This window comes from Cladophialophora bantiana (genome assembly GCF_000835475.1).
Source record: "Cladophialophora bantiana CBS 173.52 unplaced genomic scaffold supercont1.8, whole genome shotgun sequence".
NCBI classification, from domain to species: Eukaryota; Fungi; Ascomycota; class Eurotiomycetes; order Chaetothyriales; family Herpotrichiellaceae; genus Cladophialophora; species Cladophialophora bantiana.
The window spans coordinates 273454-290747 of record NW_015971582.1 but is presented as its reverse complement, the minus strand read 5'-3'; the positions used below and the strand labels follow the sequence as shown (position 1 = coordinate 290747).

The 17294-nt window shown below is 52.8% G+C and overlaps 9 protein-coding genes across 9 annotated transcripts; 3 read left to right on the top strand and 6 right to left on the bottom strand.

Annotated features, from left to right (window-relative positions):
- Positions 1-338: 338 nt before the first annotated feature.
- Positions 339-1853, bottom strand: Z519_05757 (uncharacterized protein; the record flags this gene model as incomplete). Its single annotated transcript, XM_016763497.1, has 2 exons — positions 339-1200; positions 1312-1853. The coding sequence occupies 2 exons, from the start codon at positions 1851-1853 to the stop codon at positions 339-341; spliced, it is 1404 nt and encodes a 467-aa protein (XP_016619821.1).
- A 277-nt stretch (positions 1854-2130) lies between these two features.
- On the bottom strand, positions 2131-3338 carry Z519_05756 (uncharacterized protein; the record flags this gene model as incomplete). The annotated part of the gene is made up of 2 exons (XM_016763496.1): positions 2131-3156; positions 3210-3338. 2 exons carry the CDS (start codon positions 3336-3338, stop codon positions 2131-2133), a joined length of 1155 nt encoding a protein of 384 aa, XP_016619820.1.
- A 341-nt stretch (positions 3339-3679) lies between these two features.
- Z519_05755 (uncharacterized protein) lies at positions 3680-4162 on the top strand (the record flags this gene model as incomplete). The annotated part of the gene is made up of 1 exon (XM_016763495.1): positions 3680-4162. One exon carries the CDS (start codon positions 3680-3682, stop codon positions 4160-4162), a length of 483 nt encoding a protein of 160 aa, XP_016619819.1.
- Positions 4163-4577: 415 nt separating this feature from the next.
- Positions 4578-5456, top strand: Z519_05754 (uncharacterized protein; the record flags this gene model as incomplete). Its single annotated transcript, XM_016763494.1, has 3 exons — positions 4578-4607; positions 4672-4744; positions 4813-5456. 3 exons carry the CDS (start codon positions 4578-4580, stop codon positions 5454-5456), a joined length of 747 nt encoding a protein of 248 aa, XP_016619818.1.
- A 1707-nt stretch (positions 5457-7163) lies between these two features.
- Positions 7164-9079, top strand: Z519_05753 (uncharacterized protein; the record flags this gene model as incomplete). Its single annotated transcript, XM_016763493.1, has 5 exons — positions 7164-7178; positions 7229-7378; positions 7435-7770; positions 7820-7839; positions 7927-9079. 5 exons carry the CDS (start codon positions 7164-7166, stop codon positions 9077-9079), a joined length of 1674 nt encoding a protein of 557 aa, XP_016619817.1.
- Positions 9080-10433: 1354 nt separating this feature from the next.
- On the bottom strand, positions 10434-11366 carry Z519_05752 (uncharacterized protein; the record flags this gene model as incomplete). The annotated part of the gene is made up of 2 exons (XM_016763492.1): positions 10434-10752; positions 11107-11366. The coding sequence occupies 2 exons, from the start codon at positions 11364-11366 to the stop codon at positions 10434-10436; spliced, it is 579 nt and encodes a 192-aa protein (XP_016619816.1).
- Positions 11367-12632: 1266 nt separating this feature from the next.
- Positions 12633-13548, bottom strand: Z519_05751 (uncharacterized protein; the record flags this gene model as incomplete). The annotated part of the gene is made up of 2 exons (XM_016763491.1): positions 12633-12786; positions 12836-13548. The coding sequence occupies 2 exons, from the start codon at positions 13546-13548 to the stop codon at positions 12633-12635; spliced, it is 867 nt and encodes a 288-aa protein (XP_016619815.1).
- An 878-nt stretch (positions 13549-14426) lies between these two features.
- Z519_05750 (uncharacterized protein) lies at positions 14427-14996 on the bottom strand (the record flags this gene model as incomplete). The annotated part of the gene is made up of 1 exon (XM_016763490.1): positions 14427-14996. The coding sequence occupies one exon, from the start codon at positions 14994-14996 to the stop codon at positions 14427-14429; it is 570 nt and encodes a 189-aa protein (XP_016619814.1).
- Positions 14997-15737: 741 nt separating this feature from the next.
- Z519_05749 (uncharacterized protein) lies at positions 15738-16722 on the bottom strand (the record flags this gene model as incomplete). The annotated part of the gene is made up of 3 exons (XM_016763489.1): positions 15738-15902; positions 15958-16557; positions 16633-16722. 3 exons carry the CDS (start codon positions 16720-16722, stop codon positions 15738-15740), a joined length of 855 nt encoding a protein of 284 aa, XP_016619813.1.
- Between the last annotated feature and the right edge of the window lie 572 nt (positions 16723-17294).

Genomic DNA, 17294 nt, shown 5'->3' with positions numbered 1-17294 from the left:
ACGGACAGACATATGATGAGAGACATGAGCACATGCTGACCATCAAGAAGGATCAGCAGGTCGAAAAGAGATGCGGAGAAGGCATGTCATGTGCATCAAGATGGACACATCTATGTATATGCTCTGGTGTTTTGCTCTGGTTTAGACATTCCAGAAATCCAATAGAGCCAAGTCCCCAAAAGGCCATCTAGACTCGATACAATGAATGGGATTGCGTTGCGCAACCAACATGCTGCCCCTAGCAGCGCTACTTCATAGCTATCTATGTAGGTAGCAATGCATCGGCTGGCATGCTATGCTTATCCAGTCTATCCTGCTGAATGAAACCCGGCATGGTTCTATCCCAGCCTGAGAGCGAACCCTGCGCCCTTCTCCTCGGCCTCGGCGTCCCAGCCCCTAAACAGGCCCTCGACCTCCTTCTCGTCTAGCTTCGGCGCGTCGCCCCTAACGGGCGCTTGGGGCGTGTCTCTCCTCCTCCTCTTCTCCTGGCCTGCTTTGCTCGGGAAGGTGGGGAACATCTCCTGCGACTTGGGACGGGGATCTTCTGTGAAATAAGGGTGGCCGAGAATCTCCGTGGCCGGGGGGCGCGAAGAAGGGTTCAGCGCGAGGAGGGCGGAGAGCAGGCGCAGACCCGAGGCGGTGAGGTACGGAAACTTGGATGCCGTGAGGGCCGAGTGCGCTGCGCTTTGGGGTCGGGACAGGAGAGGGTGTAGCGCCTTGGAGTTGGGGAGGGAGCGGAAGCCAGGCCACGTCTCCCTCGTGGGAGTGCCCACCAGCGTGAAGATCTTGGAGAGCTGGTCGACTTCGTTCTTGCCCTGGAATAAGGGTCCCTTGGTGAGCAGCTCGGCGAAGACGCAGCCAAGACTCCATATGTCGACTTCGAAGTCGTACTCTTCCGCTCCCAGCAGGAGCTCCGGGGCGCGGTACCACAGCGTCACCACCAGCTGGGTCAGTCTGGGGGGAGGGTTGGACGTATATCGAGCCATGCCAAAGTCTGCCAGCTTGACTTCGCCGCGGTTGTTCAGGAGGAGATTCGACGTCTTCAAGTCGCGATGCAGAATCCAGTTTGCGTGGAGGTACTCGACGCCCGAGACGATCTGGAGCATGAGCGCCTTGGTCTCCGAGGGTAGAAACGGCTCAGCCATGTCGTCGAGGAGGGTGCGGAGGTCGTGTTCCAGGAACTCCATGACCAGGTAGACACTGTTATGAGCCGAGATGCCCGTGGCCACATGGTTAACATCGTCTGGTATCCGTGCCTTTTCAGGAGAGATAAAGAGTTCGGGGTCATCCCCGTAGGTAGTTCAGACTTACTCTTTTAAACTGTCGCCCATAACCACCTCAAGCAGCTTGACCACGTTCGCGTCCCGGCACGCCATAAGCGTCTGGATCTCTCGCAGTCCCGTTACGGGGAAGCCCTGGTTTGTATGATCCGTCTTCAATCTTTTCAGCGCCACGATCTCGCCCGTGTGCTTCCTTTTCGCACGCGACACGACGCCGTAGGAGCCTTCTTCGATGTCATTCAGAAGCTCGAATTGATCGACATGGCCACAGGGGCCGAATTGTCTGGCAGGGAATTGCAGCAAATGTGCCCCCTCAGCTTCGATTTCCACCTGTGGCTGTAGTATTGGTGACACTCCATTCTCTTCCTCCTCGAAAGATGTTCGTGGCCGTTTGCTCGGTCGCTCATTGTCGTCGGCAGGAGTGGGGAGTTGGGAGCTTGACGGAGCGGCGTTGCGAGCTTTCTCTTCCTTGAGCCTTTTTCTTTCGGCTCTCTCCTTCCTCCGCTCTGCAAGCGCCGTGGCGGTTTCTTGGTCGGCGTCGTCAGTGGCCCATCTAGATGGTTTGGGGACCATGATGCGATACCAGTGCTCAGGAGTCGTGAACTCGCCGGAGGGTTGCAAATTCGGGAGAGTTGCAGCACTGGTGAGCTGTCGTCTGTACTTGGTAAAGTGCAGTACAGGCTGTGAAACCTTTTCCCCCCGCGCAAAATGAGACGGTCATTTCCAACAGCGATCGAAAGTATTCGACGCGTCAGACCACCAAAATATTCGCGCGTGTCCTCACGTACTAATATCTCGGGGGACATCTGTTTCTTCTGAAATATTGGCTCTTGGATATCCGGTACGTGTGTCATTGCTCTAATCTATCGATTGCGGTCGTCAAGCATATCCCTATCTGTTCCCAGCGCCTTCTCAACACATCTCTTTGCGAAGCCAGCCCAACTTCGAGACGAGCAATTTGCTCGAGGCTCTTGTCCACAATGTCTACATATGCCTTCAGCGCTTGCCGGAGAAGTCCACGGACCGCGCTCTGGTACTCGTCGTCATCATCAACCCCATACATAACACTCTCGTTCCACGTTTTCAAGGGCATGCACAGCAACCTCAGCGCAACCCGTGTACGATAGCAAGCCACCTCGTCGTCCTGCATCGACGGCGTCTCCAATACGTAGTTACCCAGGTAGCCCGCCTCTTCTAGCATCTCGCTCTGTTTGTCAGAGAAGAGGGGCAAGATGACTGCGTCCAAGGATACCTCATCCCACTTATTCTCTGCCAGGATGAAGCCATATTCCACCAACAAGAAGTCGTTCGGGTGGTTGCCGTAGGAGATGTACAGCTCCTCGCCCTTCCTGACTGCTTGGTCCACCTTGAACTCGTACCCCGTTGCCGAATAAGAGACTTTGCAGCCGCCGTCGGAGTGGTTGAAGTAGTCGCCAAAGGGAACCAGTGCCAGGCACTCGTCGGCTTCGGGCGTGTCTTCGGGTTTCATCTCCGGGGGCGTGTAGTAGAAAGTCCTGGTGCTCGCCAGAAGCCAACAGTGGCGGTAAACATCGTCCGATAGCTGCGGAAAGGCTGCGGAAACGACATTCCAGTCGCGCGAGACCTTTCCTTGCTGCTTTCTCAGAAGCGCCAATGCTGGCTGTGGTAGGAGTTCCTGGAGTTCCAGTGGCCAGAAGAGCGGCATTGACTGGTTCAATTCCTCCATCGATGGCAGCGTCGTTCTCCAGAGGGCATGACTCTCGGACGCGTCCATGGCCAATTCCGCAGCCAGGAGGCCGTTGGTACTGCATCCTTGAAGGGCCTCGGTGACGGTCTGAGGCAGCGTCTCGGCTGTCCGAATCACAGACATAGGAATGTCCAGTATTACTTCTCCAGCCTTGGTGTCCGTCAGGATAGGCTCCAAGTGGCCGACGCATCTCTTTGACCTACCTTAAGCCTCCTTTCGGCGACGATGCCTAATCCTTTACCAGGGAACTTGTGTGCCGCAACGCCATTGACCTTGATGCCATTGCAAACAGCCCATTTGGTAAGATCATGACGGGTCTCCATCTCCCACATTCTGGTCTTACGGAGATGGCGAACAACACGTCTGCAGTTGATCATGCCGACGTGCGAGGTGCCGGATCCGCTCTTAAGTGGCTGCCCAATCACATCATGAGGCCACGATCCGGACGAGCATCGAGGGACAGACAAACACCAACCTAAAGAGACATTTACAAACCTAATCGAAGACTACTAGTTGCCACTAATAGGTACCCAACTATTTGTTCTTGATGATTTTGGGCTGAGCTGTCAACATACTTGCGTCAGTGATTGCCCGTGCATCACTTGCCATCACCACGCGGTCATAGAGAGAACCACCTTGCGAAGCAATGTCATCGAACAATCCTGCTGCCACCATGGCTTCCCTCCGAGCATCTGCTCTCCCAGCGCTCACCGGATTGATGGGTACGATGGGCATCGCAACTGGGTTCTACAGCTTCAGGGCCCCAGTCGACGCCGAGACCATGTTTGGCATCCTCGTCCCGTCTTCGGTGAACACGTCCCCAGAACTTTGGACCTGGCAACAAGCACAGATCTATACCCGCGGCCTCCGTGACCTCGCCGGTGGATTGTCCATTGTGGGCATCACCGCCTTCTGGCGATTCTCCTCGTTGTGCCAGTCGTCGCCGGTGGCTGCCCTGACAGCCAAAAGATGCCTGGGCATCATCTTCTTGACGGGCAGCATTATTGGGGGAGGGGATGGTCTCGTCATCCAGTGGTTCGCCCGAGGAGATGGCACCTCCGAGAAGGCACGCGAGGTTGGCAAGAAGGCGGGATTGGGCCATCTGGTCATGACCCTGCCCATTTTGGCCCTCGGGCTCTCTTGTTTCTTGATGTGACAAGCAGAGAGACAGGCAGACTCAGACATTGGGGGACCAGGGTGGAACTGATTGACTTCTGTATCGATCAGTATGTTCGACGGGACAACTCTACTCACCAGTAAAAACAATATCATGTATATTATTTTTGTATTAAACCATCTGACCGTCTTGGCTGGCGGAGGAACTGGAAGGCGCCATACGCCATTGACATCCGTGGCTTTGGTTCCGAAGTCGGTCGGACGTCACTTTCCAGAAATGCCTGTGGCGGATCTTTGCGGGGCATATTATCGCAATATCATACTTTCGCAATGTCTGACTATTACCAAGCATCCTCACAGCGCATTAATTGCTGGACACGTTGAACCGCATTCCTTAGGACCCTTCGACAACACGCCGCTTGTCTGGCCATTGAATCCTTGGGCGCGAGTTCAAAATGGGAAGCGTGGAAATCCAGCCATTTCAGGTGAGACTTGCCAACGACACACGTCTTCTGCCGACTCTCTCCACATATGCTGACCACAGCACAGACAACTTTTGCGGTGCCTCTGCACTGCGATTCCTGCGTCCAGGATGTGACTGGCGCCTTGGAGAAAGTACAAGGTACTTGGTAGAAACCATCACGTCGAGGCTCGCGGTGCCAGAACTGACGTCCGCGGCGTGTTTTTCAGGCATCACCAAGATCCAAGCCAATCTTAAAGACCAACTTTTTTACATTGAAGGAACGGCCCCTCCCTCATCAATCGTGTCAGCCATTGAATCTACGGGACGGGATGCCATCTTACGGGGGAGTGGGAAGTCCAACTCTGCCGGTGTGTGCATCTTGGAAACTCATGCAGAAGGCGTGTCAGATCCTGTCCGTGGCCTCGCACGGATGGTCCAAGTCTCGGAAAGTCACACCCTGGTTGACCTGACATTACGCGGGGTGTCGCCGGGAACATATCATGCCACGATAAGGGAGACAGGTGATATATCACGTGGGGCAGCCTCGACAGGTAGCATCTGGGAAGCTCTCAAGGAACTAGCGAGCGTCAGGCAGCCTCGTGGCATGTTTGGGACGGTGGAGGTGAAGCAGGATGGCCGAGGCAGCGCATTCCTGGATCGCCCGGTGTCAATATGGGAGATTATCGGTCGCAGCATGGTGGTGTCGAAACAACAACCAGAGGGAGCGTTTCAGACCGAAGATCCAGATACCCTAGTCGGGGTCATTGCTCGCAGTGCCGGAGTGTGGGACAATGATAAGACCGTGTGTAGCTGTTCGGGGAAGACAGTATGGGAAGAGCGCAAGGAGCAGGTCGAAAAGGGGATGCTATGAGTTGCTGTTGGTTGTACTGGAGCCTACTCGATACATCGACGTTGGTCGTGTTCCATCGTGGCACAACAGTATGTAGAAAATGTAAAAAACATTTTCAAAAATCAGACTCTGCAATGCAATGCAATGTAATCCATCTTGTGGTGAACCGGGCCCCGAAAGATGGGGACTCGATCAGAATCAGATTCGCGTTCCGAGTTTGTCGTCGTTTTGGAACGAAAAGCTGGCTGCACAATGATGCAGTGCTGGAGCATTCCCCCTGCAGGGAGCATAGAGCATTGGAAACGGGCAACCCGATTGCTTGGGTCACAGGGTTTGGGACAAAGCCTTCTGACCGCGGCGTCGACGATGGTTGGTCGCCAGACGTGATTCTGAAACGGCACGCAGAGCGAGCGGACCTGGTTCCACTCGACGGGTTAAACATGGTTGAAACGAAACGAGGATAGCGACAGGCATGGCATGTGGGCGGGAGATGGTCGAGGATAGGGAAGAGGGAAAGACGAAGAGGTTCACTCAGGTGATGAACTCAGGCCACTTGATGAAGGATCAGATAGAGATAGATCTTTTCCATCACATTTTGGACGAGTGAGGAGCGAGGGCGAAGGACGAAGAGAGAAGGACAAGTCGGTAGTTGGTGATAGTTCGTCGTTAGTCGTACCCGGTGCGCAGAACGGACAAGGTAAGGAAGGGTTACGATGTGATAATGATAATGTTGGTTATGGTGGTGCTTAGCAGTGGGTAGTGCTGCCTTCAGCAATCCCTACTTAGGTATTAACTGCTCGGTAGGCATTGTAGGTGGGTAATAGGTGCCTCGACCTACCTATCATTTATTTCTTGTGGGATGTGTTGGGTGCTGAGTGACCTGACTTGCATCCCCCTGCAGCGCTCTCTCCGTCCTTCCAGCCTCCTAACTTTGCCTCGTATCCCTTTCCTATACCCCCCGATCTCCATTTCAGTGCCTATCCCATTTTCCCCCTTGCTTCCATGCCCTTCTTTCACCCTTGTTCTCGCGTGAAGCCCTGAAAGCCTCAAGCCTCCCCACCGGCGCCACTTTCCTGCTTCCCCTTCTTTCACCATCATTCAAGAACTTCAAGTCTTGCTGTCAGAGAAACTCCGTTCCGTCGTCCAACTTTCTTCTCCTTTTCGCCTTTCACCCAGCAACTGGCATTGCTGCTTTCGTTTCTCCCAAGCTGTGCTTTTGGGATACGTACACCTACACGCTCTTTTGGTACTCCGTATCTTCTGACCCGTCTACTTTGTATCCAAACTATTTGCAATCTATCGGTGGCATTCCGTCGCTAATCTATCCTTCACCACATCGTCAAGTTGACAGTCACTTTCATTGGCACTCAGTCAGCGACGGCATTGGCGCCGAGAAAATCCCACGTCCCCCAAGCAACCCAGCAACCCACCCCGGGCGCTTAACCCCTGGCCCTCGAACGCCCATTTTTCAGGACCTAGCGGCAGGGCCGGCCCTCGCAGCCTCGGTGCAAGCTCCAGTACCAGCCTGCGGTTGCCATCGCCTCCCACCACCCCGGCAGACTCTGTGACCGCCCGCACGCACCATTTCAATATCGTCTCAGGCACCGCCGTTTCTGTCGCAGATCTCGCTCCCTCCTGTAAACATATTGCCTCCGTCATCTATCTGCACCTCACTGTCACCACCTTCTCGACGACGATTCTGACTTCGACGACCCTCGGCCCGGCGCCATGTCGCTCAAGCAGGTACGTGAGCGCCCTTCAATTCCTCCTTCCTTGTCCTGACACCTCTGCAGGAAATCGAGACTTGGGTCGAAGCGCTTGGGCACTATGACAACCAAGAGTTCGAGGAAGCGTTGCGGATTTTCGACGCAATTGCCGATACCTCCAAGATCCTGTTCAACTGCGGAGTTATCCATGCCACCATTGGCGAACATGAAAGAGCGGTGCGTTGGGTGTAAACAGACGAGCAGGACCAAACCAGAACTAATACAAGGACTAGGTGGAATGTTACCAGCGCGCAATCAAGCTCGACCAGTATCTCGCCGTGGCCTACTTCCAACAAGGCGTCTCAAACTTCCTGGTCGGGGATTTCGAAGAAGCACTGGCAAATTTCAATGACACCCTGCTCTACTTGAGAGGCAATACATATATCGACTACGAGCAGTTGGGCCTGAAGTTCAAGCTTTACTCTTGTGAAGTTCTCTTCAACCGTGGCCTGTGCTACATGTACCTCCAGCAAGAGCAGGCTGGTCTGCAAGATTTCAATTTCGCTCAGAAGGAAAAGATGACTCCTGACCACGATGTAATTGATGATGCTATAAAGGACATGGCACAGGTGAGCATTAGACCCCATGCAATAGAGTTGTGTTGCTGACGTGGTTCAGGGCTATGTGGTGTTCAGCATGTGAGTCTCATCCCAATGAACAGCATCTTAGACGAATCACGCCGCTTATGGTTTAGAGATCGATGGACTAACTTTTGGCGCTTATAGACCTGTCGGATGTGTTTACAGACCAAATGAAGCCAAAGTCAAGAACCTCAAAGCAAAAGACTACCTGGGTAAAGCTCGACTGATAGCCACATCGAACAGTGAGAACACCGGTACCGGATTCCAGGGTGTTGAGAGAAAACAGGCCGTAGCGGCTGAGATGTCAGCCAAGGATGACCGTCCTCCGGAAAATATCAGCTATGCTGCAACAAATCTGGTCCAGCGCAATCTGTCCAGTAGAGTGGTTCGAGACCAGAGCGCTCCTCCTGTTATGAACCGAAACGTGTTCCCGCCAACACCGCCACCAGAGAACGAGAAGCCCAGGCTAAGCGGCAACGGTTCTTCAACGTTGCCTCTTCGGAGCAGTTCTATGCGTCAACCACGGAACATGTACTCCAGACCGGACATGGATCCTCCCAGACCCGGTATGATGAGTCGGGCCGCAACCTTCGACACCAGCGCGAACCCACCACCCAGCGTAGGCAGGATGCCGCCTCCACAACGCGAGAATTCCTGGCCAGAGGAACCTTCTATGACGGAACGACCACAGATGGAAAGATCGCGCTATGGCACCCAAAGGACCGCTTCTGAGCCCCGAGGTCCTTCTGTTCGACGGCAGATGCTGGACCGCTCGGCCTCACAAAGGGCACCCGCACCATTGTTCCGAGAGACAACCCAATCTCGATACGAAGACCCCAGCGACACTGTGGATGATGTCTATCGTATGTATTCCAGCCCCCGAAGGCGTCAGCGACGCCCAGAACAAGAGCTCTACTTGAACGAAGAAGACGAATATATAGACGAGGAGGAAATGAGCGCTGAAGACATGACGGGATTCGAGCCCGTCCGCCGGGCGCAGTCCCGGTCCGGGCGCGGCAGCAAGCGACCCGAAATGCGCAAGATCCGAGTCAAATGCCACTTTAACGATGACACGAGATACCTAATGATTGGCGCCGTGATCGACTTTGGTGACCTTGAAAGCAAGATCCGTGAGAAGTTTGGAATCAAGGACCAATTGAAGATCAAGATGCAAGATGACGGTGATATGATCACCATGGGTGATCAAGATGATCTGGAGATGTTGTTGGCGAGTGTGCGCAACCAAGCGAGGAAAGAGAGGAATGAAATGGGCAAGATGGAGGTCTGGATTTCATGATCTCGGGGGGACTCATGACATATCTGGAGCTGGCTTTGAGGACCAAGCCGCACACAACCAAATACCGAAGTCATATACCTGTCGTTACAGCGTCGGAGTTGGATAAGATGATCTCCCTCGCGGAATTGGGAACAACATTTGGATTGGGCGCCAGGGGTTGTTACTACAAGTGTTATGAGTGTGGCTCTTTCACTTCCATGCCTCTATTTGCACACAGACATTTACACATATCTAGGTATTCCCATACACATCTTACGAATAACGTCTGTGCTGAACACCAATTGATAGGTAGCTTGAAATCCTTACCCTATTGCCCTTGGTCTGTTTCTACAATTCCTGTGACTGATGTGACTTCCATGAGCTTCTCGAGGAGTGTTTGACAACGGCGATGTGGCCGGCCTGTCCGACACAGCAACGGGATATATCGACAATGGACAGGTACCACTACTTCTTAAAGAAAGAGTAAATCAACGTCATGATCACTGATAAACGAAGGTCACGTTCAACCCATGTAAGTGTGAATGGGGGTTTTCACGCTCCGTGTACGAGGTACAGCGTATACTACCGCGGCTCATCTACTTGCGGATGTGTATGTATCTATACTGGTCCCCTTTATTTCGCCCAAGTTCAGGCGGAGTGTGGACGGAGGATACGGCATCAAGGATAGAGTATGGACTTGTACTTCAAGGGGAATTTCTCGCAGATCCCCCGAGCCTCGATCCTATATCCTTTGTCGAGGGCTTAGACACGTCGCTGGCTGCTTCGCCTGGCTCGTCTCCTGGTCGGGAGTAATAGCTGAAGCCTGCCACGTATCGCTGCTTGAGCTTCTACTTGCGCTTCTTCTCGATTCCATCTGCTGCGCTTGCTAGTGGGCAGGCCCACCGCGCAATAGCCCTCTCATGTTCAACTATTTCACCCCAAGAAGTATGTTAGCAATCGAACGGGCGACCCGTCCAAACTTCAGACTTGCAAGTTAGGCAGTGGACAACAGAGTCTCGAGGTCTGCGTTCAGCTCCTTCAGTCGGGACAGCGTGCGCTCTATCGGTTTACTGATCGTCTCTGAGCCACGTGGTAGCTGCTGGTCAACTTATTTCCTCTCTCTCACACACATCGACCGTTCTCATCGGAAAACCCCGAGGCGGTGTATCAGGTGCTTCGATAGCCATTCTGGTTCGAGTTGTGTATTGTCCACATGTCTTTGACCAGCTTTCGTCACCCGATTCCTCCAGACAATCATCCTCGACCCTGTTGCCCAGCTGAGAGGCTTGGAGCGTTCAATCGACCAACTTGAAAGCGAAATGTTTGAGGCCACTCTTTTTGTGCTTAATGGCTCTCAATTGGGACCGTATAAAAGTTACACCGGCCTTTGGAACAGGGCAACGAGCTGATCGCTGCTGATCACTAAGCCTCCGCTTGTCCCATGGATCAATTTCCACCGTCGAAGCTCTGGAAAGTGTTTTCCGTGCAATGAAGGAGGCATCCGGAACCTTTCACGAAAGTGTGACGGACATGTCGAAAAGCTGCGTTCGGTGGATCCGACTTTCACCGTCTTCTCTTGCCCAGCTCGTAGGGTAGAGCATACGGCGGCATGACGCCGTTCCCTAACGGGGATTCTTGGCAATATAAATTCATCCGTCTCATCAGCCACTTTTTCAACGCCGTTAAGTGCCACACTACCCTGGTAGATACACAATACAATCTTCAGACATACCGTTCTCCGTCCTTGAGGTGAAACTTGGATAGATTTGGGAGGGATGCGTCCTGTAATATCACCGGATCTAGCCCTTCACTGTTCCGTGCACTCGTTCCAAATCCCTCGATGGTCAAACTTAAATTTCCAACACCGCTGGCTCGTTTCCTATCGTCTTCCCGATGCATCCCAATCTCATTTGAATGTCACACCCCACCGGACATGCGTTTCTTTCCTTGAATTCAAACCCAGCCTCTTCTCTGCATCCACTCCATGCCCCTTCCAAAAATCCTCGTTCGCCCAGTCGGCTGAGCCGCTTCTCTAATCACGAGCCTACCTGCCCACGACGATCACCTTCATCCTCTCCAAGACCCACGCCTTGCTCACAATGACACCAGGATATTCGACCTCGAACAGGATGCGGATACTCTCTGCGTCTTCACCGTTACGGGCCTGTTCGCGAATGAAGGCGTCGTGCTGGGCAACCCAGTTTGCGGGTCGCTTTGCTGGTTGAGGTGGTGGTCGAGATGTCTGCTTGTCGGGGGATGAGGCTGGTGCTTTTGTATCCCTGTGGGACGAAGAGGTTGGAGAAGGCATCTTTCATGGAATGCAAAGTCGAGGAATTTGGGATGATTGTCCCAAAGTTGAACTTTAATTCTGCTCGAAGTGCCCAAGAAGGTTAGGTTGTTGCACTGCGTTCAACACCAAAGGGGGACAGGTAAACGTATTTTGCGTTGCCGTGGACAAAGTCGTCGTATGCTGGCAAGGAGGCAGTCTCTGCTAAGCGAAGCAATCCTAGATAGGCGAAACTGATGGTAAAGTTTCCCGTAGTATCAAAGAATGATTTAGGAGGCTCACAAAATCTGTTGTACCCTGATCGCAATCCACGAGGATGGAAGAAAGAACAGGAAACAAAAGAATGTGATAATTATTGTTGAAGCAAGGGGGAGCACAACATGGAGGCTTTTGTACTTCTTGATCTCCCAGAATCATAAATCGTGGTTGACAGAGGTGGAGATATTGTTGTGCGTTCTCACCGTATGTGAGGAGGAAGTCGGGAAAGGACTTGGCTCGTGAAATGTCAGTCGTAGGCAGTTCCAGGCTACAAGACAGATGGAAAGAACGGATGTGCTTGACAAAAACTGTGGACAGAACAAGAACGCAACCAGTCATTCTCGAGATCTCCAAATCGGATGCAAAGATCAGCTTCCGCTCTTTTATTCCTCGCCATGACCCTTGAGGCTCTCTGCCAGCGGATTGATGAGCAAATCGTCCCGGAGACCCAGACTGATGAGCGACTGTGTCCGGGGGCCTTCCACTTGACAAATTGCAGGATGGGTTCACCAATCACAATATCAGAGATATCAACGGTATAACGTCGAGCGGTTCCGGTCTGGGGATCATCTGCCATGACATTTGGTGGTTGTCCACATCTTCGCCTGCTTTCTGGGTTGGTCGAGAGCCGAGGGTTCAGGTGAAGGTCCCTCGACGTCAATTGATAAGAGTAAACATTTCCCAGCCGGCAAGATTAGAATCGAAGAAACTAACAATCTTTTTCCGCTTGGGGAAGTCTCTTCATTAACCTGAGAGTTCATGCTGTTCTTTTTGCATTTCCAAATCGCTGGACACCCCGGATGCCGTTCTCCGTTTCCCCGTCATGTAGGTTGCCGATGATTCCTCAATAGCCTTCCGTTGTAGTTCACCATTAGTTGCAACCTGCTGAAGATTCCGCTCAATATGCCGCTATACTTGAATGTCTTGTTTCGTTAGAAAAGTTTTTGTCATCCGATTATTGGTCGTTAGATACTATAAATATATATATGGCAAAAATATCCGTCATATTGGTCATCGTGAGCCCCTTTATCAAAAGACGCCAAATCCCCTGGCGAACCACGTGAAGGACAAGATGGTAATTGCTGATGTTGTGAGTATCACGCCCAGTGCTTGTTTTTCATGGATGGAGAAGGCGCCATTGCAAGTGGCGCATTTGAACTCGTTCAGCGGAGTATATGCTTGCCTGGACCTTCTTAGCATTCAACGCTCTAATGCAGGAGAGCCAGACTTACGGCGTGTACATCCCAAAAACATACTGCTCAAAAGCAGCCAAAAATCCAGCGCTTGGGACATCAGTGATGTCTTGTGACGAATCGTGAATAATCAACGTATAACTGGCGACTGGGAAGGGGTTTGTGGCCGTTGCATACATCTCACCAGTGTCCCAGGTAATAGCGCCGGTTTCCTGCACTGACATGTTGGAAGAGATTGTATAGGTGGCTTGATTCAAGGCGCAGGAGGCCAATACGTCGATGGCGGATGGGGTTACCGACAGAGACGTATAGTTCCAAGCGAATGTGACAAAGTCCCCGACCTTGTAGTATTGAGGACCATCGATTGCAGCTGGGGTGATGAGCGAGATACCGCCGGGAGGGAGACGAGGGTCAATTGCAGTTGTTTTGGTGCTCTTTGTTGTGGTCGCGTTCAAAGACCCTGAGCCCCCTGACCCCGAGCCTGACACAGATGCCGACGCAGTTATCGTTGAGCCTGATCGAGAGCCTGATGCAGAGCCCGTTGAAGATGCAGATTGAGTGGCAGATGTGCTTGGGGGGATGCTTCCGGTTGAGGAAGCATTATCGCCGTTACCGTTCTGGTTCTGCCGAGGGACAATAAGAGCATCGACCTTGTTGTCAAGGAAATCGGGCCATGGCCAGGCCGAGGAAGAAGCTGCAAAGAAGAGGAGGAGGAGGGAGGAGAGGATCGAAAAGAGGCCGGAGCCCTTCATTTCGGACGGCGAAGGTGACGGACTTGTAGGAGGTCGTAGGGATCGAATCAATGGAGCAAGGTGGTTGGTTCTCTGGGGAAAGTCTTCGTTGCAACTGGTTTCAGCAACAGCATAGACAATACAGTAGTAACGACTGAATAGAAGGACTGACAATTATAGCGAGAGTCGGGTCAGAAACAGACGACGGAGTGGTTCTGGGAGTGCAGAAAGGGTGCAGGGCAATGAAAAAAGAGACGACGAGGGTTGTCTCAGTCTCACCCTGGGCGACGGAAACCGGGGAATCGCAAAACAGAGACACCAATAAGGCCTAGCCGCCACACTCGACCGAGCGAAGCCCGGCAAGCCCTGCAATCGGCTTTGCCAAAGCCTAACTGAGCCACTTTCCGCCGGAGGATCTTAACCGTGTCTGGTTTGGGCGCTGTTCTTATTTTGGTTCGCCCACCCCATCCAGTTTCCCAGCTCCCCGTGCACATGAATCGCGACTCGCGACTCGCGAGCCTCATATCTGAGATCACGTCACCGAGTATTTCAGTCACCTCTCCACACCATCTGCCTTCTGCCACGAGAAACCAACCCAGCACACGGACAATATTTGGGGATCCTCCAACATGAGCTGCTACTAAGCACACCGCCGTCTGACTCCGAACAACATGCCCGTATCCGACCCCCGCAGCGCAGGAGTCCTGCCGATTGCGATGGAGTGAACAATCCCAGCAAGGGCCATAACCGTACCAAGTACTTGGTACAGATGGGAGTCGTGAACGTGTGTCACCTGCTTTCAAGGCCACGGGTGACTTAGGGGATATGCTGTAGCCGTAGCTGGGGAGACTTGTCAGATTGCGGCTACGTTTCTCCCGTTCGGCCTGAATCAGGTGGCTTCATCGAATGACCGCCTCCTTCCAGTCCATCAGACTGTTTTCTGTCTCTGGATCTTGTCTGCCTTTCGTGCTCGTCTTCTGCTGTTGTGGCCGCATTCTCGCCAGCGGTTTCTGTCCTCTCGCTCCTTTCGAAACCGACTTATCCTGGATGCTCCCTTGCTCTTGCGCTTCAATTGCCGCAATACGGCGCCTCAGAATGTCCAAATCCAACTTCAACTTCATGTTGGGGGTTTGTCTGTAGCCGTCGTGCTGTGCAAGTTCATTCTCCCCGAAACTAACCGGGGGTGAATTGCGCTGGTCCTTGATGGCTCCGTCGACGGTTCGTTTCCTCTGCGGCCGTGTTTCTCTGGAACTGTCGCCTGTCCTCGGCCAGATCGCAGCTGGCATTTTATTTGGGAGACTTGCGATTTTGAGGTTGCTAAAGCTCGCTGTCAGATTGTTCCCAGACTGTTGCCGCTCGTCTGTAGTGCTGCTTGATGGCCCAACATTTATTCTGTCCATTTTCCATGTCGAGAGATGATCATCTTCTGAGCGGTTTGCTCCTCCTAGCGGCAGCCCATCTTCAGACATTGGTCCTCTTCGAACTCGGAACAGGTGTGCCCGTGGGAGGGTTTGAACATTGGCGCCGTCGCCTCGTGGAAGTCGCTAAGGGCTATTTAAGAAGCTGGGGGCGTCATCTCCTCGTTAACAAGTTGCGGTGACAGCACTGTGCGAGTAGAGTACTGCATTCGTGTTTAACAGACCGTGTCCGTAGTAGCTGAAGTAGAGCTGAGGGAGGATATTGGGAGTAGTATCTCATTGCACGGCAGGACCGAGGCCATTCACTAGCACGACTCACTTGCTGAAGCGTCCTCTCCGCGCGGACGCTTCATGGAAAGAAAGCCCCCACAGGATGATCTACGGACAGGAGTTCGCAGGTTCAACACAAGCGGTCGAACAATGGATTTTTGATTCAATCCAAGAATTTCTTTCATACCTAGTAGTCATACTGCGAGTGAGACACTGCCCTCGCAGGCGTATGGCGCTCACATCACGACTACACTGTATCGTACTTCTCCTCGAATGGCATGACTTCTCAGCAAAAGACCGAGGCCATCCGCAACAAAGGATCAGAAGTGTGCTGTGCTGCAATTTGAGGGCAGCAAGAAGACACCCCTTTAACATGGGAAAGATCTTATTCCCAGCAAGACTGACAGTGATTGTACGTCATGAGCAGAGCGGCTGTCGAGACACCTCTTGAGCACTTGACGACAAAGCGATGAAGTGGTTGGCCCGCGAAGAGCCAACCCGTGGATTTGCGGCTTGAAAGAGTCACACGCAAACTCGATGGAGCGCCAAAAACTGAGGGTGCTGCTCTCCCTGTGTCGAGGGGTTCACCTGTCGAATCACTGGCAGTTTCAGCTTTTTGGTGTCGAAAAGTTTCCCACACTTATCGCAGGGTCTAGTCGTTATGTCGTGGTACGAGTGAATCATCTCCTAAGGAAGATCGTTAGCATGCTCAGATCGAGCGGTGACGTGGTAGAACGCATACAAGGAGGGTTTCAAGCCGGTCTCTCTCTTTCGACTCTCGAATGCTTTGAAGAACGTCAGTGCTCATGTCGTATACAGCAGATGCTGCTGCGCCAGACTTGTCAATGACGTCGTATGTTGTGCCGCCTGAAGACGATTTCTTCTCAATTCGAAAGTCAAAGCGGGAGACACCGATCTCGATTGGCAAGAGGGATACTTCCTCGGACACGTGTATCTTCAACTCTGGGTGCCTTGCACGAAAGTCGTCCACGGTCTTCGCAATTTCGGCATCAGATTGGGGCTGAAAGTCATGACTAGCCTCTTTTCCAGTCGAAATTGATGTCTCCTCGTTTGCGGCAGCGTCCCGGAGAAGGCGGGCATAGTCGAATGCCCACGCGTCTCCACCCTGGGGGAAGTCACTGGCATTAACCGTCTGCCAGAGCTCGCGCACGTCGTCACTATGCCAGTCTTTCTTGAATCTCTCGAGGTCCCGACTGCCTGCCAGTGCTGCAGTCTGCAAATAGGCGGCGAGCTTTTCAGGCTCATAGTCACCAGGGTTATCCAGAGCGACACGGGCTGGATTGATCAGCTTCTCGGGCAGTAAAGACCGAAGGTCGCCAATCTCCAAGGAGGTCAGCATTAATTTAAGGTCTCATTGGCCAAAGGGAAATGCCAAAGGAAAGGCAAATGCACTGACTTGGCTGTACATGTCTTGCAACTTTGCGAGTTGTTCGATGATTTTGCGGTCCTCTGGGTCCACCGCCCCTGACGAGTCTTGTTGCAACATGCCTTTGAGCGCTCCAAGTGCGCAGTGACCGTTTCGAAGAAAATGTTACATTGAGAGGAAGATCAGTCTCTAGCAAAAGAAGTACAAGCCGATGAAGCGATCCAGCGACAGATAATATAACTGTCAGAATGATGGCCCAAGTAGCCGCCACATGGATTCCCAGTTCTGCAGAGACAAAGGGAAGTCATGTGATGTAGCCAAGAGGGCCAATCTGGGCTAGGTCAAGAGGAGCTAGCGTGTGTTGGTGCTGCCATTTCAACGTGGAACGCGCCGAGCTGTTTCCCTTTCTCCCTATTTCTCCGTTGCTTTCTTGCTTTTCACAACATGGAGCAGAGAGCACGCACGATTGCTACCGCCACAAACCGACCTGGTGGGAGCTGACACACGTCTGTCGCATCCTCTGTTCACTTGCGTAAGCATTGAGAGAATGTCCCCCACCGTCATAATACCATCCATCTATTGGTTGGCCAGCACATCATGATGGTCTCCACGAATCGGGGTGCCCTACAGACTTAGCCCTGTCGACGATCGAGGTGAGCCAAGTTTCCCGGAATCAAGTATACTGTACCCAG